Source organism: Medicago sativa, chromosome 4, assembly GCF_051527215.1.
Source record: "Medicago sativa cultivar Bolivia chromosome 4, Bolivia_mono, whole genome shotgun sequence".
Classification (NCBI taxonomy): domain Eukaryota; kingdom Viridiplantae; phylum Streptophyta; class Magnoliopsida; order Fabales; family Fabaceae; genus Medicago; species Medicago sativa.
In genome coordinates, this window is record NC_140752.1 from 23,928,447 (window position 1) to 23,946,754 (window position 18,308).

The window sequence follows — 18,308 nt, forward strand, 5'->3', positions numbered from 1 at the left end:
CCCACAAGCGGAGAGGTTGTTTTCAGAATTTGAACTCATAACCTCTAGGATACAAGGCAATAACCTCACCGTTGCGCCAAGTCTCACCCGATATACATAAATGGGACAAATCTAGATAAAACAAAATGAACTTCTGCACAAAATCGAACAAAAGATAATGAAAGTGCTCAAAATTATTTGAAATATTAATCATGTTTGATATTGTATAAACTCTTTTAAGAATGCATCAACCTAGTAAAATTTGATTGCCACTCTAAAAAGGTATCCTTCCAAGCGTACTTAAGAAATAAATATCTGGTGTCATGAGATTTATCATTTTGCAATCTTTGCAGCCAATTCTCTCACCAACTTAGCAGCTACCATAGCAGTCATTCCATCGACAGTATCGCGTTGTGGGTTGAATTCAACCACATCTCCAGCAACAACATCACCTTGAAGATTGTGTAGGATGTTAAGAACATCGCGGAAAGAAAGACCTCCTGGTTCTATGTGAGACACTCCGGGAGCAAAAGCAGGATCAAGACAATCCACATCTATTGAGATATATACACCTTTCACACCTTCCCCTAGTTTCTGCACAAGTAAATCACCAAGGTTCAGAAAAACACCAATGAAGCACCGAATCTCAAAACAACATAATAATAGTAAATTCCATTTTGTACAATATTTTGCTTCAGTACCCGAGCATATACACACGCACACGCAAACACAGCGACAGAGAGAGACATACCAGGTTCTCTAGGAAGTGGCGGTCTCTGGAAAATGTTCGCATCTCATATTGCTCAACCCCAAACTTTTTTGCTTGCGCACGTCCTTCAGTTGTTATTGAACGAATACCAACCTGAAATAAATTAACAAATTAAAGCATGAAGGATAAATGACATATCTTACAAACCATGGGTGAAGACTGACATTTATCAGAGCAAAGAACTTGCAGCAATTTATGTAACAAAACAAATTAAAAACAAAATTCATCTGATTAAGAAAAACGTCAAAAAGAAACTAAAGAAACCTTATCTGCACTAAACGAAAAGCGGTTTAATTCAACACTAAATTTTTCAATTACAGTTCTCCACTCCCATAACTTAATGACAAAGTATAAATGCTAAATGAGAAGAATGAAATAGAATGTTATTACAGAGAACAACTAGGTTTATGTTTCAGAAAAGCTTTATAAAATTAAGTGCATGTTTGGATTGACAGTGCCGTCGTTATTTTGTCAAACTCAAGCCACCACAATTTTGGCAAAAGCTACACTTTGCAGCTTCAACAAAATCACAGTGCCGTCATGATTTTGGAAAATTCATCACAATTCCAGACATACATTAAACTGTTTAGGATATAAGAGAAGCACACGTATATATATCAAGAATAAAAGATTACCTGCAAGAGTCGCCGAACATAGTTACCCTCCATGACTCGAGCAAAGGAAGAAGCATGTGAATAATAGTTTCCTTCAAATTCATCATAGTTATCAGGGTGCGCATCAAGATGAAGAACATCAACCAGTCCCCCAAGCTTCTCAGAGACGGCTCTAATAACGGGAAATGATATTGAGTGATCACCACCCAAAACTAAGGGTCTTAACGGATCCTGAAAGAATGTGGATCAAGCAAATTCAAACAGAAAGTTATCAGCAAAACATCATATTTCACATGATAGTATAATCAATGCTAAGAAACAATATATTCAGCATGATGAAGGTGTATATGTTTATAGGGATCAAATCATTTGACATTATTCTCATCAGAAGCTCACAAATTGGAAAAAAAATACCTCTTCCATCACTAACTTGACAGATTCACCAATGACATTCATCAATCTATGATCATCTACACCACAATCTCGAATTTCTTGAATAGGGACATCACCAACATCAGTTAGCACTCGTGCGTCCTGTAAATCCTTACCTGAAAAATCAAATAATTACAGGACTGAATATCAATACAAGAAGCGTGACGGCACAAAACTGAGTTTTCAAGTGAGCTATATCCTGTTAAATAAGTTGCTCGTGTGACAACTTTAGCTTCAGAGACAGTGACTAATAGAATCAATGTTATTAAAAAGCAACGCTACATGGTAGCAAAATTTGAACAAATTGATATTGTTCTGCAATACACTATTTTGAACCAAATATTGTCAAATAGCGGCAACAACGGCGCTATGGCACTATGTGGAATTTGAACAAACCGCTATTTCCTACGATCTGCAGTTGACAACACTGAATAGAATACAGGTGAACAGGCACTGTTACAGCAATCCATGTTATCCTCAGAAATACAACCACAAGAGGACATAAAACATGTCTACGGTAACTAAAATCCTAACAACGCAAGTCCAATGATATCGACATATGTATTCTTGATTCCTTCTACTACCTAGATTTCATACAAGGAATAAATTACAATTTGCAGATGTGTTCACAGAGCATAATTTAGACTCGCCTACACAAAAAAAATCATTTTTAAGACTTCTACAATCCTAAGGAAATTCATGACTATACCTTCTTCGGTTGTCGAGTTTGTACTACCACACCAAATGGCTTCCCTAATGCGAGGAGGCGCAAATGCAGGCCCTTGAAGGAATGATGAATTATGACCCAAAGGAACTCCAAGAAGTGATGAAGTTGCAACAGCACCTCCCAAAGCACGCACAAGTTCTCCCTGCAGAGAAGCAATTTCTACATTCACATTTCTTTCATACAACGCTTATAACCAAAATCATCCAAATGAAATATAAAACTACGGGTTAAAGGACATAACAGCAATGAAACACAGATTCAAACAGGCAAAACATAGCCAAATAATGACTTGCCTTAAGCTTTGCTCTTTCTCTAATCAGGGTAAGTGAAGCATCAATTACACGATTTTGGCCATTCTCTAGCAAAGCAGATGATACATTTGCCGAATTCAGTCTCTGCATGTAATGGATGCCTCTACGTGCTATCGTCGACATTTCTGTAATGAAATAACAAAACAGTTAGTATATAGAAGCCAAAGAATTTCTACCAATTCAACTCATCACTGACCAATAAATTTCACATTTGAAGTGAAGACAAATTTACAACTACTATTTTACACTGAAGGGTTTGAGTGTAGTCGATTGCAGACCATGGCGAATGGGCAAAAGTCCGTCCTTTTGAGCCACCATAAAACGCCATGGCACTCTGTTATCAAATAGAGGTATAGCTCTATAATTAGCAGAATTTGAACAAATCGTTATTGTTCTACAATACATTCTTTAATACAAAGTATTGTTTGATAGCCGCTATAGCACTGTAGAGTAGCAGAATTCAAACAAACCACTATATTCCACGATCTGTGACTGACAACAATAATGATGCCACCGTCCTTCAAAAACTGGCCCTGGCAGTGTCAAAAAATTCGCCAATGTAATCCGCTGTAAGACTGCTATAGCCGCTATTCGATAACACTGGAGTTTATCAGTGTCGATGACTTTGTCACTACACACGACATACATCTAATCTAGGACACTAAAATTTGGCAAACTTATCCCTAAAAACCCTCAAACAAAAAAAAAACCAATAAAATGGGTTTCTTCAATCATTTTCACTGTTCTCAATGTTAGAAATCCAAAAACCCAAAATTCTAATCAAGTCATCAACCATCAAACAAACAGTTAAACAGATTCATCATTTTCACAGTTTCGTTCCATCTTGTTTTTCTTTTCTTTTAATCAGAAAAAAACAGCAAAATACATTGATTTCATTTTAAAAGCAATCAAAAACATTGATTGATCTAATGATCTTACAACTTCATCTAGCTAAGCAGTGAAAATGATATACCTTAAAATACTATAACAAAAAATATTAATCATAAAAAAATAGAGATTCATCAATTTATTCTTTTCATTTTCGGATAAAAAGACAAAAAAACAGACAAAATGATGAAACACCCATGATATAGGATTGTGTAAAGTATTAAACTTTGATACTTAAGGTGACAGATTCATGTTTCATATTATCATCATGCAAATGAGAAGAAGTAATTGAGATTTGAAGATAAATGGGTACCTGTGAAAGTTGGCAGAGAACAGAGGAAACTCGTTATGGAGGAGAGAGAGAGAGAGAGAAGTGGCGCTAATTATAATGGATTTATTTCGTTAATGCCTTTTTTCCACGTATATTCAATGTATCTTTATGTAATATTCTAACTTATGTTTCATGATGATGGGTGATATAGATAGATAGAAATAGATCCTAGATAGAAATAGATCCTTTTAAAAAAAAGAGATTAGTCACTTTAGTCTCAGAATGAAGATAAATTGTAAAATAGTCTCTGAATATAGACTCTGTTAGTCAATTTAGTCCTGAATGCAGACTCCGTTCTTCAATTTAGTCCCTGAATGTAGACTCTGTTGTCACTTTAGTCCCTGAAATTGACTAGCAGAGTCTACATTCAAGGACTGTTTTGCAATTTCTCTGCATTCAAGGACTAAAGTGACTACTCCTCTGCCATTCAGGGACTAAAGTGATTAATTCCCCGAGATAGATAGAAATAGAATTGTCCTCTAAACCGTGAACATAGCTCAGTTGATAAGAATAATGTTTATTATATACAGAGTTGAAGTTTGAACGGCGAAGATCTCATTTATTCACTTTAAAAATTGTGAAAGCGACAATTATCATAAAAAATCTACACATATACTTATTAGGTGGATTTGAACTTATTTTTAGTTTAACAATATTGATATTTGTCGGTTGCATTAGATGCTAAGAACGACAATAATTAAAAGATGGCTAAAGTGCACTTTTCCCCCTTTAACTTTCAAAAACTTGCAATTTTTGCCCCCTAAATACCAAAACCACAATTTTGCCCCCCTAAGATTTAGCCTCATTGCAACTTTGGTCATTTTGACCAATTTTGACCTAGTCAATGCTGATTTGGCATGCCACATGTGTATTTTTTTAATTTTTTTTTTTTAAAAGCCACATAATCATTTATTAAATTAAATAAATGAAAAAAGAAATTCAAAAATTAAAAAAAAAATCAGAAAATTTAAAAAAATAATAATAGAAAAGGAAAATAAAAAAGGAATAAACGATTCTTCTTCTTTCCAAAATTCTTTCCATAAAAAAGGAATGGCACGTGAATCTCTTCTTAAAAAAACACCCAGAATTTCTTCTTTCCTAAATCCAATTCAATCCATTTCATATATAAAAAAACATAACAATCAAACATGATTTCAATTCATCAAAAAAAATAACAATCAAACATGATTTCAATTCCAAATCTAATGTGTAAAGGCATAAATAGCAGTTGAAATATAAACCACAACAACAGAAGAAACAAGAATAGCCATAACAGCAACAGCATGAGCTGCAGATTTACTCCCACAAGACAACATCCCCAATCTTATCTCAATAACATTCACCATGGAAAGCATAAAAAACAAACACCCCATAACAGATCAGAAAGCAACGATTCTCCAAGCTTCTTTACGACGTCGATGCCGGTGTTGCAAGAGGAGCGATTCTCCAAGCTTCTTTGACCCTGTTCGATTTTTGGTTTTCATCCCTTGCTTGAAATCTTGAAACCAATTCTCTTATTGGTTTTAATTTTCATATCGAATCGATTCAAAAAGAAGAACAAAAAGATTGAAAATTCAAGAAGGATTGAATTAGATTGGATTGGATTTTGAGGCTAGGTTATTGCAGCACAACAACAATAGCAAACCGATCTTCTTTCCATGATTCATCTTGTTTTCTTTTATCTTTTTATCTTTTCAATCTGATAGATGTCTGGCAATCTGATAGATGTCTGGCAAGTGTACCAAAAACTATGGAAGTAGTAAAAATATCGATCCACAATGACTGTGTTAATTTCAATTCCAGCAAGCTGTTTATACGTTAGGATGTTTAAAGTTCGTAATTGGTTGCCCTAGGCAGTAAAGTTTGGGTTTAATCAGATTTGATTAAAGTAGAAAGAGTTCGAAAGAAAATTATATTGAGATGAATGATTAAGCCGGTGAATCCACTATTGCTCTATATGAAAGGTCTACCTCTCTCTACTCTCAATTACTACTCAGTTTTTACGATAAATTAACTAAGTGACTTTGATCAATCTCTCGCATCAAAGCCCTTTCCCAAGTTATAACCATATTAATCTCTTAACGTGATTGAATAACCGCGGAAGCAATTTTGGAACGTTAATTCATGTATCATAACCCTCAATTTCCTATCTCTAGGCTCCTAGTGTTGAGTTAAACAAAATTACTATTTCAGGATTAAAAGCTAGGGCTAGTAGTCATTCAATTCCTAAGATCAATTCATGTGATTGCAAGAAGCTAGGGCTAGTAGTCATATAAAACAATAATCATGAAAAGCAATAAACACAAGTAATTCTGAATAAAAACTGAATAGCATTGATTATAGAGAGAGTTCAACTACAAAATCATATATTACAAAAGTTTCATCATGGCTTAACCAAACTAAAGGTTTAGTTACTCATAGCTAAACAGTCATAAGAAATAACAAGAGAAAACATACATAAATCTAACCAACGAGGTGTTGGTATGAGATTCAGGGCTCGTTCCTTGGTCTCTTGTCGTCCTTAGTGCTCAAAATCGCAATAATAATCTGTACCAAAACCCTTGCAAGCAGCTGGCTATTTATAGAAAGAAATTAGGGTTTCAGAAAAAACCCATCATCGTGCCACGTTACGGGCTGGTCGTGGCACGATGCTTCATTAATCCTACGTGGCAGCTGAAAAAATCAACCATCGTGGCACGTTGCATGTTGCTTCGTGCCACGAAAATTCCAGTGCTGAATCCTTTGTCCCACGCTTCCTTCAACGTGCCACGAACGTGATAAATGTGGCACGATGGTTGAGTTTTAGGTAATTTTCCTTGGTTTCTTGAACTTTCTTCTTTTGAGCTCTTGTTCCTGTTTTGGCTTGATTTCACCATGAATTCATTGCAGTTGACTCTCTAAATGCTATAATAAAGACCTAAATATGACTTAAAAACTAGTGTTGATGCACTGTCATCACAACCTCAAACTTAAACCATTCCTTGTCCTCAAGGAATCCAATTTGCAAATGGAAAAATCGCAGTGAGATAACAACTTACCAACCAATGATATGCTTAAAAAGTTCACTCCTTTCCGGTGTAATGATGTACCGGATGCCTAGCTCTTTCCTCCAAATCCACAACTCCACGCAATTGTTTGAATAGGGTCACACAATCATCATGCAGGTCTGCTGTATTACCATAAGCTTGAAAAATTTCTAAACTGTCAATCAAAGTCAGAGTCAAGTACACACTTTTAAGGTCTTTCAGGGTTATAACGGGGCTTAGGTGAAAGGTGGATATAATTTGGGAAGTAGTTTTATAAAATAATGAAGTTAAGCTCATACTACTTGGATATCTTTGGTAACAACACAGAAAACCAATCTCCTTCCTTTCAAATTTAAAACAGAAGAGTACTAGAGAACTTCATTCTTTTGAGACATATAAACATTGTTGGTCTCATATACAAGATTCTTTTCTTTTCATTCATTTCATTTTTTTTTCTGCACATTTTTAAGTGCTTTTCAAGAGATAAAATATAAAAATTTGCCATTTCCTTTCTCTTGGTTCTCTAGTACCCCCACCCCAAACTTAGTAAGTTGCTAATTCCAGAAGCAACCCCAAACTTGAACATTTCACATAACCTAAAGAGCTTACTTCAAACAAATAATTGGGACATTCATTCCTAAGGTCTTCTAGGTTTGTAATATGTCTCGTCACCGAACAAAAGTGATCTATACCTAATGGCTCAAATTGGCTTTACAAAGGATAAATAATGCATAAATCAAGGTAGGCTCAAAAAGGCTCAAGGTACCAAGCACTTTGCCTTAGTGTGTACAAAACAAAACCAATCAACAAATAGAGAAATATCGCAAGTTCTAGAAACATCAGTTGCATGGAACACTCATATATGTAAAATTGGAAAAATAAAAATTTGGCTATGGACCTTACAAGTTGAGATATCTGGGAGTTGTGGCTACCTATTGCCTTTGCCGAACACTTCCCTTTGAAACAATTAGGCATCATCCTCCTTGAACTCTTTGGCATATCATTGGTATAGCACTGTTATGGAACTGATAAATTTCCACAAGCAAACAGATTCATTAATAATAAACAAAGGAAAGCATCACAAACGGTGGGGATTAAAGTTAAACAACGTTACCAACATAATGTTTAAACAGAATAAAAATTACATCAAAATAAAAGAAACAAAAGACAGAAAACTGAAAAAGAAATTTGGACTCCAAGTCCATCACTGCTCATCATCATCAGTGGCCTCTGGATCACCCTGCAAGCCAGCATAAAATTCATTCATGCTCTGATCACTAGCTGCCTTCCCACGCGCAAAGTCGGATCGAACACGACCCTCTCTCTCACCAGCACTTCTCCTCTGCTCCACAAAGTAGTCCTCCATGTTGGCCTCAGTGCCAAACCGGTCAAAAGCATTGCTCTGCAGCGACCTCTGACGGTGCTGATCAGCAGCAAGAGAAAGCTCCGCTCCAAAGTAGGGACCGTCCACATACAACTGTGATGATGTGTCCTGAGCCCAGCAAGCCATACCTCCTAAGTAATCCAGCATCATCGGGTGTAGCGGTGGGTACTGAGGCGCATCCTCCTGCATAGGTTGTGCCTGAGATGGTTCACCATGCTCTCTCTGAACCGGTGGTCTATCCCGACCCTTCTTCTTCTCAAACTTCACCATAGCGGTGTCATCAATATCTCCCTTTGACTTCAGCATGATGTCCCCAAGCTCCTCTGGGACACCTTCTTCCTTACACAAGGCATTAATCAAACATACATACCCCAAATGCACCGAAGTCCCGCAATCCGCCATCTCTTGAATACTCATGTTGAGCAGTCGCCCAACATTGATCCCATAGCCAAAGATAATAGCCTCCAGGATGTACACCCTCTCCATTGGTAACTCAGATGTTGCAAAGACACTCTCAATCGTAGAATGAATGAATGAAGCCCAAGCCTTGTATTGAGGCTTAAGATCCACCACATCCATCCTAGTGGGCAGTCCAGTGGCCCTAGACCTCACATAATCAGTCCCCTCTATCCCAATTTCCTGCAGAATCTGTTGAAGCACATCATCAGGAGGAAAATTATTCGTGCTTCTCTGCCTTCTAAACTCCACATGACATTGTCTCGATGGCTTTAGCCCTAGAAATGCATTGATGGCTCTAGGGCTGTAATCAACCTGCTTCCCACGAACGAAGGCCACACGATCTTCATTTCCGAAAGCATTAGCAAAAAATTCAAGAGCGGTAGTGCGATTGCTCTCTTTTATCACCAAGTTGTTAAGCTTCTGCCACCCAAGAGTTCTTATGGTTGTTTCAAATTGTGGGTATCTTTGGAGATTGATGAAATCAAACCTACGTTCGCCAGTGAACTTGAAACTCTTAATCTTTTCAAAACGCTCGGCATGAACGTCATCCTCAAATTTCTCGTATGTGGGTTCCGGTGGGGGTTGGGTTGATCTGGTGTTGCGGGTTGTTCTAGAACGTTTGTGGGATGATGAGGCCATTTGTGAGGTTAGGTTAGATGGTTTGGATGTTTTGGGATAGGGGAAGATGAAGATTGGTGGTTAGGGTTAGTGGGAAAAGGTTTTGGTTGATTTTGTGGTTAAAGATTAATGGGTTGGTGATATGTATGGGTTAGGTTGCTTGTAGGGGTTAAAAACTTAATTGTATGAGGGTTAAGAACGAATTTGAGAGGATGAAGATGATTAGGGCGAAATTTGGGCAGAGTTTCGGTAGAGAGAATGGAATAATGAAAAATTTTGTGAAGCATGTATATATAGGGAAGGGTCATCGTGCCACGTTGGGTGATGGACGTGCCACGAAACGGTCTGTAACGGTCAAATGATTTCAAAACCTCCCACTCACGTGCCACGATGCAGAAAAACGTGGCACGATCATCGTTCTGGGTAGAAACGTGCCATGATCATAGAACCATCGTGCCACGTTCTTAGTTCTTCCAGCAAACGTGCCACGTTTTGAGAGTGTTCGTGCCACGAAATGTCCAGTGGCGAACCATGTTGAAAAAACTCTCAAAATGTGCCACGATCAAGGACAGTCGTGCCACGTTTGGTCTAGACTTAGAAAAAAAAATTTCTTTTCAGTTTTCTAATAATATTTTTGTTGTTTTTGTTTTATAAAAATGCAATAAATAAATAAATAAAAACAATACCTGAGCGGATCAAAATCCGATGGGTTGCCTCCCATCCAGCGCTTCTTTACCGTCACTAGCTTGACTTATGACGATCCCTAAGGATCAATTGACATCTCTCCCTCTTCCTTGCTTGGGAGCCCACCTTCATGGTTCAGTCTCAGCTATTGTTCTTTACCCTTTAAAGTTTCTTGTATACCAGACATCCTCAGCTCCACAGTTTCATAAGAAGGCTTGTTCCTTACCAACCCTTTGTTATAATACCTCCTAGCTCTTTCTAGTGTATCTGAGAAAATTGAAAGCATACACCATTGAAAGGTAGCCGGCCCATTCTGCATTCCAAAGGGGATCTTCTTATAAGCCAATACACCACATGGATCAGTGAGAGTAGTCTTCGTCATATCGTTCCGAGTTTCCGATCCTCCATACTTGTTGTTAATGGTTTCCCCAGATGATTGTTGCTGCTTTTGTTCCATGCTTGCTTTAACATGTTGAACATACCCCTTCTCCTCAACATCTTCAACAACTTCTTCACTCTCTATAGATTTAACAATTGATCTTTCCATAAGTTGAATGTGTTGAATTTCAAAGGAGTTATCTTCGACTGTTTCTTCAACAACGTCAATGCGGTAACACTTGTGGTTTTCATCTTGGTGCTTCATTGCCTCAAAGATATTGAACACCACCTGCTCCTTATGGAATCTCAACATTAACTCTCCCCTTTTAACATCAATCAAAGCACGACCAGTTGCAAGGAACGATCTTCCTAGAATGAGTGGCATTTCTTCATCCTGCCATATCCAAGATCACAAAATCTGCTGGAAATACCAAATCATTAACTTTGACTAGCACATCTTCAAGCACACCGAAAGGATAAGAGATTGACCGATCAGCTAAAGTAATTGTCATTCTTGTTGGTTTTGGTTCACCATACTTAAGCTTTTTCATCATTGAAAGAGGCATCAAGTTAATACTTGCTCCCAAATCACATAAAGCTCTATCAATGTCTACCGGTCCAATGGAACAAGGGATAGTAAAAGCACCAGGATCCTTTAGCTTAGGTGGCAACTTCTTTTGGAGAATAGCACTACAGTTCTCTGAAAGTGCTATGTTCTCATCATCTTTAGGCTTCCTTCTTTTAGTCAACAAGTCTTTCATGAACTTAGCATATAAAGGCATTTGATCAAGAGCCTCACCGAAAGGAATGTTCACCTGAAGTTGTGAGAAAAGTTGCATAAACTTCTTGAATTGACCTTCCTCCTTCTTCTTTTTCTTGGCTAAATGAGGGTAGGGAAGCTTCACATATGATGGAACAACTTGTTGCTTATCTCCATCCTTCAATATTTGACTCTTCGACTTCCTCAAGATTGAATCTTCATCAATTAACTTCTCACTTTTTTCTCCCTCTGTTTTTTTCTTCCTTTCGTTTTCAACTACTCCATGATCATTTTCTTTTTCAACTTCACCCTCATTATTTTTTTCAACTACACCATCTTCCTCCTCCTCAACTACTACATCATCAACCCTCTTTGGAGCTTTTGGAACTAAAGGTGTCAAAACCTTTTTGCTCCTCAATTCAATAGCATTACAAGACTCATTCTTAGGGTTGTCTTTAGTGTTACCTGAGAATCCGCCTTTGCTTTGTTCAGCCAATTGCTTAGCTAATTGCCCAATTGAGTTTCAAGCATCTTCCTAGAAGCTTCGTTGTTCTTTCTTTCAGCTTCTTGACTCTTCTTCATCTCTTCAAAGTTGCCTTGAGTCATCTTCATGAAGTTCATCATAGTTTCCTCAAGAGATGATGGCTTTCTTTGTTGTTGTTGTGGAGGAGCAAGCATCTGAGAGTTCAAAGCGTTGTTATTTGAATAGCTTAGATTGGGATGCTTGTTGATTCCTGGAGTGTAGTATTGATTTTGCCTTTGATATCCTCCCATGTAGTTAGCTTCTTCACTAGACCCTTCAGGCACACATTCACCATTGGGATGTTCTTCACCGCATAGATCACATTTGATTGCAGCCACTTGTTGTTGCTTGTGAGCCAAAGTGAAGCCTTGAAACTCCTTAGTTAGAGCCTCGATTTGTTTGTTCATAGCTACTTGGTTAGCAAGGATAGCAGTTTGTTCACTCACCCCAAACACTCCTCTTTCCTTCTTCTTAGCTTCAGCACGATACTCATTGCTAGCCATGTTTTCAATTAAAGCTTGTACCTCATGATCAGCTTTACTCTTGAGACTGCCTCCCGCGGAAGCATCTAAGAACATCCTAGTGTTAGGTGTCACCCCCTCAGTGAAGATTTGGAGGTATTGTTTTTCAGTGAACTCGTGGTTTGGACATCTTTTAAGAAGTAAGTTGAATCGCTCCCAAGCATCATATAGTGACTCATTCTCCCCTTGCTTGAAGTTAGAGATCTCCATCTTCTTTTCCCAATATTTAGACATAGGGAAGTATTTCTCTAAGAACTTCAGCTCTAACTCTTCCCATGTTTGGACAGTCCCGTTTGGTATGGTTAGCAACCAATCTTTTGCTCTTCCCGTCAAGGTGAAAGGAAATAGCCTTAGTTTCTTTTGTGCTTCAGTCACGGTGGCTGGTTGCACACAAAATTCACAAGTTTCAGCAAAGCGGCTCAAGTGTTCATGAGGACTCATAGCTTCAGTCCCATCGAATTGCTTGTCCCTCAAACCATTGAGGACAGTTGTCTTGATGTCGAAAGCTACGGGGTTAGCTGGTTGAAAAGTATGGGTCAGTTGACCGCGATGAGTAGCTAACCCGTAGTCCCCTAGCTTAGGTCTCGTGGTACAACTCCTTCACCTTCCATAGTTGCAGATTTAGGAGAAGAGATCGTTTCAGATTCAGTTGAGAGTGGCTCCGGTATTTGTTCTCGAACACCCGGTGGAACGGACTGAGCTAACCTTTGCGACCGGACAGCTTTCCGAAGTGCTCTAGCAGTTCTTTCAATTTCCGGATCGTACTCTAAGTCGTCAGAGCTCTGTTTACCTCGCATAAACAGCAAAATACCTTAGTAGCACTGCACAACGCAAAGTAATCAAATGAATACGAAAACAGAAAAATAAAAATTAAAACAGAAAATTAAATTGCAGAAATCCTAAATTATAACGTAGTTGCCTTGTTGAAATGAATCAACAGTCCCCGGCAACGGCGCCAAAAACTTGATAGATGTCTGGCAAGTGTACCAAAAACTATGGAAGTAGTAAAAATATCGATCCACAAGGACTGTGTTAATTTCAATTCCAGCAAGCTCGTTATACGTTAGGATGTTTAAAGTTCGTAATTGGTTGCCCTAGGCAGTAAAGTTTGGGTTTAATCAGATTTGATTAAAGTAGAAAGAGTTCGAAAGAAAATTATATTGAGATGAATGATTAAGCCAGTGAATCCACTATTGCTCTATATGAAAGGTCTACCTCTCTCCACTCTCAATTACTACTCAGTTTTTACGATAAATTAACTAAGTGACTTTGATCAATCTCTCGCATTAAAGCCCTTTCCTAAGTTATAACCCTATTAATCTCTTAACGTGATTGAATAACCGCGGAAGCAATTTTGGAACGTTAATTCATGTATCATAACCCTCAATTTCCTATCTCTAGGCTCCTAGTTTTGAGTTAAACAAAATTACTATTTCAGGATTAAAAGCTAGGGCTAGTAGTCATTCAATTCCTAAGATCAATTCATGTGATTGCAAGAAGCTAGGGCTAGTAGTCATACAAAACAATAATCATGAAAAGCAATAAACACAAGTAATTCTGAATAAAAACTGAATAGCATTGATTATAGAGAGAGTTCAACTACAAAATCATATATTACAAAAGTTTCATCATGGCTTAACCAAACTAAAGGTTTAGCTACTCATAGCTAAACAATCATAAGAAATAACAAGAGAAAACATGCATACATAAATCTAACCAACGAGGTGTTGGTATGAGATTCAGGGCTCGTTCCTTGGTCTCCTGTCGTCCTTAGTGCTCAAAATCGCAATAATAATCTGTACCAAAACCCTTGCAAGCAGCTGGCTATTCATAGAAAGAAATTAGGGTTTCAGAAAAAGCCCAACATCGTGCCACATTACGGGCTGGTCGTGGCACGATGCTTCATTAATCCTACGTGGCAGCTGACAAAATCAACCATCGTGGCACGTTGCATGTTGCTTCGTGCCACGAAAATTCCAGTGCTGAATCCTTTGTCCCACGCTTCCTTCAACGTGCCACGAACGTGATAAACGTGGCACGATGGTTGAGTTTTAGGTAATTTTCCTTGGTTTCTTGAACTTTCTTCTTTTGAGCTCTTGTTCCTGTTTTGGCTTGATTTCACCATGAATTCATTGCAGTTGACTCTCTAAATGCTATAATAAAGACCTAAATATGACTTAAAAACTAATGTTGATGCATTGTCATCACAATCTATGGGGTTCTGAGTTTTTCCATGATTATTTATTTCTCATTGATTGTTTCTTCTTTCCATGAATCACATTTTTTTTCCTTTTTTCTTTTCCTTTTCTATTTCTTTCCTTTTCTTTCTCCACGATTCTTTCTTCTTTTCACGAATCATGTTTCTTTTTTCATTTCCTTTTCTATTTTTTTTTAAATTTCTGATTTTTAAATTTTTCAATTTCTTTTTTCATTTATTTAATTTAAAAAAATGATTATGTGGCTTTAAAAAAAACGAAAATTAAAAAATACACATGTGGCATGCCAAATCATCGTTGACTAGGTCAAAATTGGTCAAAAGGACCAAAGTTGCAATAGGGCTAAATCTTAGGGGGGCAAAATTGTGGTTTTGGTACTTAAGGGACCAAAATTGCAAGTTTTTGAAAGTTAAGGGGGAAAAGTGCACTTTAGCCTTAAAAGATTTGTATTGATTTTAAGACAAAAAGTTATTTGACCCAAAAATAAAATCACACGTGGTTTGATTAGGATAACTTGTTTAAATAAATTTAATATGATTTGATCCAATTTGTTATCGTTTAATTTACATTAGTTTTTGATATCCAAATTACAATTGTGAATTTTTTTGAAAGAATTGTGAAAAATATTTCTTAATTTTAATTTTGTGAATACATGATAAATTCATAGGTTTAATGTAAAATATAACATATACTATACTAAAAATTAGAATAAGGAGTAACAATGATGGATTGTTTTTCTTGTGAAAAAATGATCGGGTTGTGATTGATGTAACACCCTTAAACCCCACATATAATATTTAAATAATTATTCAACGGGTAGTCACATAAGTTCGAGATGCTACTTCATCATTAATCCAAAATATATGCATAAATCATCATAATCATAAAATCGTAGCAGCGAAAATAACATTTCAGACATCATAAAGTCATAATCTCAAAATCTCATATGCATCAACATAGTGAACTCAATAGTTCCTCAAACATAATCCGAAAGATAAAATATAATTCCCGACATTCTAATCAAAGCTTACTAACTAAGATTCCAAAAGCATAACAGACGAGTAGGCGTCTTCCGTCCTCGAATACTCACATCGACTAAGAGTCATCAACCTGCACGTTTACACCACGAGGATGTAGGCGACCAAAAAATCACTGGAGGGTAAGATATACGTTCAACATAAAGAATAAATGTATATGAACTCATGCATAGTATTTATGATTCACAAATACACATTCATTTCCTAGAAATACTATAATCACATGTATTCTCATTCGATCAATTAAATAAATACAACAACTTTTAAAATCATCTTCACAAGTTATAACAAATATTCACATTGTCACTTTATCACCAAGTCGAATATATATATCATTCACACTTTATCACCATCGTCACAATAACACAATTATCACACCGATACACATATTCATGTACACATCTTCTCATAAATTCACATAATCAAATACATGACTCCCACATACACTCATATGCATGCAATGCTCTATTCGACTTTATATGCTTGTGGTATCGTTTTCGGATATCGGAGTTATGTTACTGAGTGATCCATCATCTTCAAGATTATTGGATAACTCGGAGTTATGTTACTGAATTAATCCCTCATCATCGTGATTCACATCTTCGTGATTACAAGACTATGAATGTATGAACTTCAAGTATAGACTCGACAATGCACAACACCATAAAACTCATCATTATATAATTCACACCATTATAAAAAAAGTATAAATATTTTTGCATGCAATTTTGTTAGAGTGATGTTATTGCTAGCGACAAAAAACTCGCGAAGGTATTGCAAATGGTTTGTAGCCATTAGATCTGGTCTTTATTAAAAGGAAAATGCTACTTCTCAAGAAAAATAGCTTCAAGAATTTTTCAAGAAATAGTTGGCAAATTTTAATTGGATGATTTATTTGTCCACTTCCTATTTTTCAGCCACACCTCCTTGAATTGTGGCAAATAGTGCATTGTGATTGGCTATTGTTTATTTTTGAAGAATTCTTGATGTTATTTTTCTAGAGATATATCATTGCTCTTATTAAAATACATGGATGGTTGACAAGTAAAGAGGCGGAGGCGAGTATATATTCCAGTACAATCGCGATAAAAAAATTCGGGACAAGCAACATTTCTGATTTTGTTAACTTTTGAAAAATAAATCTGAAATCCAATATGTTTTCCGTGGTATTCAATTTTTTGAATCGAATTACATGTAATTTTGATTTTGATCGGTTTGGATGTAAACACATCCAGTTTTAACAAATTTATGGCGCTACCATAATTTTTTTCTGAAGCACAATATGAAATGTGTACTTGATATCATGAATTCTCATAATATCCATGTAAAGTAGTTTTACATTGATGTTCACCTTATATATTTTTTGGCAATTGCTAAATTGTGCCCTTAAGGACACGTGTTAAGGAACTCATTATAGAAATATACGTATCAAAAGTCGTGCATTCAACTTCTTAAAAGTTAAAATATTATGTTTTCCAATGCAAAGTTGCTCTTTTTAGGTTCTTTAACATGTGCGCTTAGGGCATAAGTTAACATAGCCCATATTTTTTTTAAGCAATCTAATGATTATAAATTCACATCTTGATAAATACATATGATATTTAAGGTTTGAATCTCAACCCCTGCATATACTAAATGCACAATATAAAAAAATTCTTGAAATAATTATATGTCAAAAGTCCTATATTCAAATTTTTAAGAGTATAAAGTTATTATTTTTAATATAAAAATTTTACTTTTGTTTTTTTTAATATTTGTCCCATAAATTAGCAAGACCTAAAAACTATTTATCAAAATTTATCTTATGATGATAAATTTTGTAAAATCATACTCCCTTCGGTCACTAATATAAACAAAATTTAACTTTTTAGATACATTGAATAATTAATGTATCTAGTCTTTATTATAGGATAGATACATTAATTATTAAATGTTTCTAAAAAGTTAAATTTTGCTTATATTAGTGTCCGGAGGGAGTATGAATGAAGATAATGATAATTTTTTTTGAGGATGAAGTAATGATAATTAAAAGGAGCAACCTCGTGAAAAGCAAATGATAGGGACAGCAGTGGTACAGTACACGGAACAAGAACAACATCCGAAAGATTCATTTAACAAACCTCAAATTCCAAATACCAGGAATTCACGCCACTTGCCCAAATAGGCAAACATTCTATAGATTTAGATTTAACATACTCCCTCCGTTTCAAAATGAATGTCACTTTAGCCAAAAAATTTGTTTCAAAATAAATGTCACTTTACATTTTCAATACAACTTTAATTTTTTCTTCCAACTTTACCCTCAATAAATACTCCAACTTTTCTCTCACACAATTTTCAATGCAAATTTAATTTTGTCTTTTTCTTATAAAGTAAGGGCAGTTTAGTAAATTTGTTTCAAAATGAATGTCACTTTACATTTCCAATACAACTTTAATTTTTTCTTCCAACTTTACCCTCAATAAATACTCCAACTTTTCTATCACACAATTTTCAATGTAACTTTAATTTTGTCTTTGGCACACAACTCAATATCCAATGATTAATTCATTTTATTTCTTAATTTGTGTGTCAAATCCTAAAACGACAATCATTTTGAAACGGAGGGAGTATTAATCTTATTTTAAAGAGTTAAATATGTTTTTGGTTCC

General features: G+C 36.0%; 1 protein-coding gene across 2 annotated transcripts; it reads right to left on the reverse strand.

The window, feature by feature from the left end:
* Nucleotides 1-155: 155 nt before the first annotated feature.
* On the reverse strand, nt 156-4,127 carry LOC146927141 (arginase 1, mitochondrial). 2 transcript variants are annotated; one of them, XM_085700510.1, is made up of 7 exons: nt 4,034-4,127; nt 2,815-2,957; nt 2,504-2,663; nt 1,777-1,910; nt 1,384-1,593; nt 731-841; nt 156-573 (listed from the first exon to the last, which is right to left on the reverse strand). In XM_085700510.1, exons 2-7 carry the CDS (start codon nt 2,953-2,955, stop codon nt 313-315), a joined length of 1,017 nt encoding a protein of 338 aa, XP_085556636.1. In that variant the 5' UTR covers nt 2,956-2,957; nt 4,034-4,127; the 3' UTR covers nt 156-312. The 2 variants fall into 2 exon arrangements, with proteins under 2 accessions (XP_085556636.1, XP_085556634.1); XM_085700508.1 differs by having other exon boundaries at nt 2,504-2,659; nt 2,811-2,957.
* Nucleotides 4,128-18,308: the final 14,181 nt, after the last annotated feature.

Coding starts and splice junctions, on each gene's coding strand:
- LOC146927141 (XM_085700510.1), bottom strand. CDS start 2,955: ATGTCGACGATAGCACGTAGAGGCATCCATTACATGCAGAGACTGAAT. Junction 1,911..2,503: donor AAACTCGACAACCGAAGAAG/GTATAGTCATGA, acceptor TTGATTTTTCAG/GTAAGGATTTACAGGACGCA. Junction 842..1,383: donor ATGTTCGGCGACTCTTGCAG/GTAATCTTTTAT, acceptor AATTTATTTCAG/GTTGGTATTCGTTCAATAAC.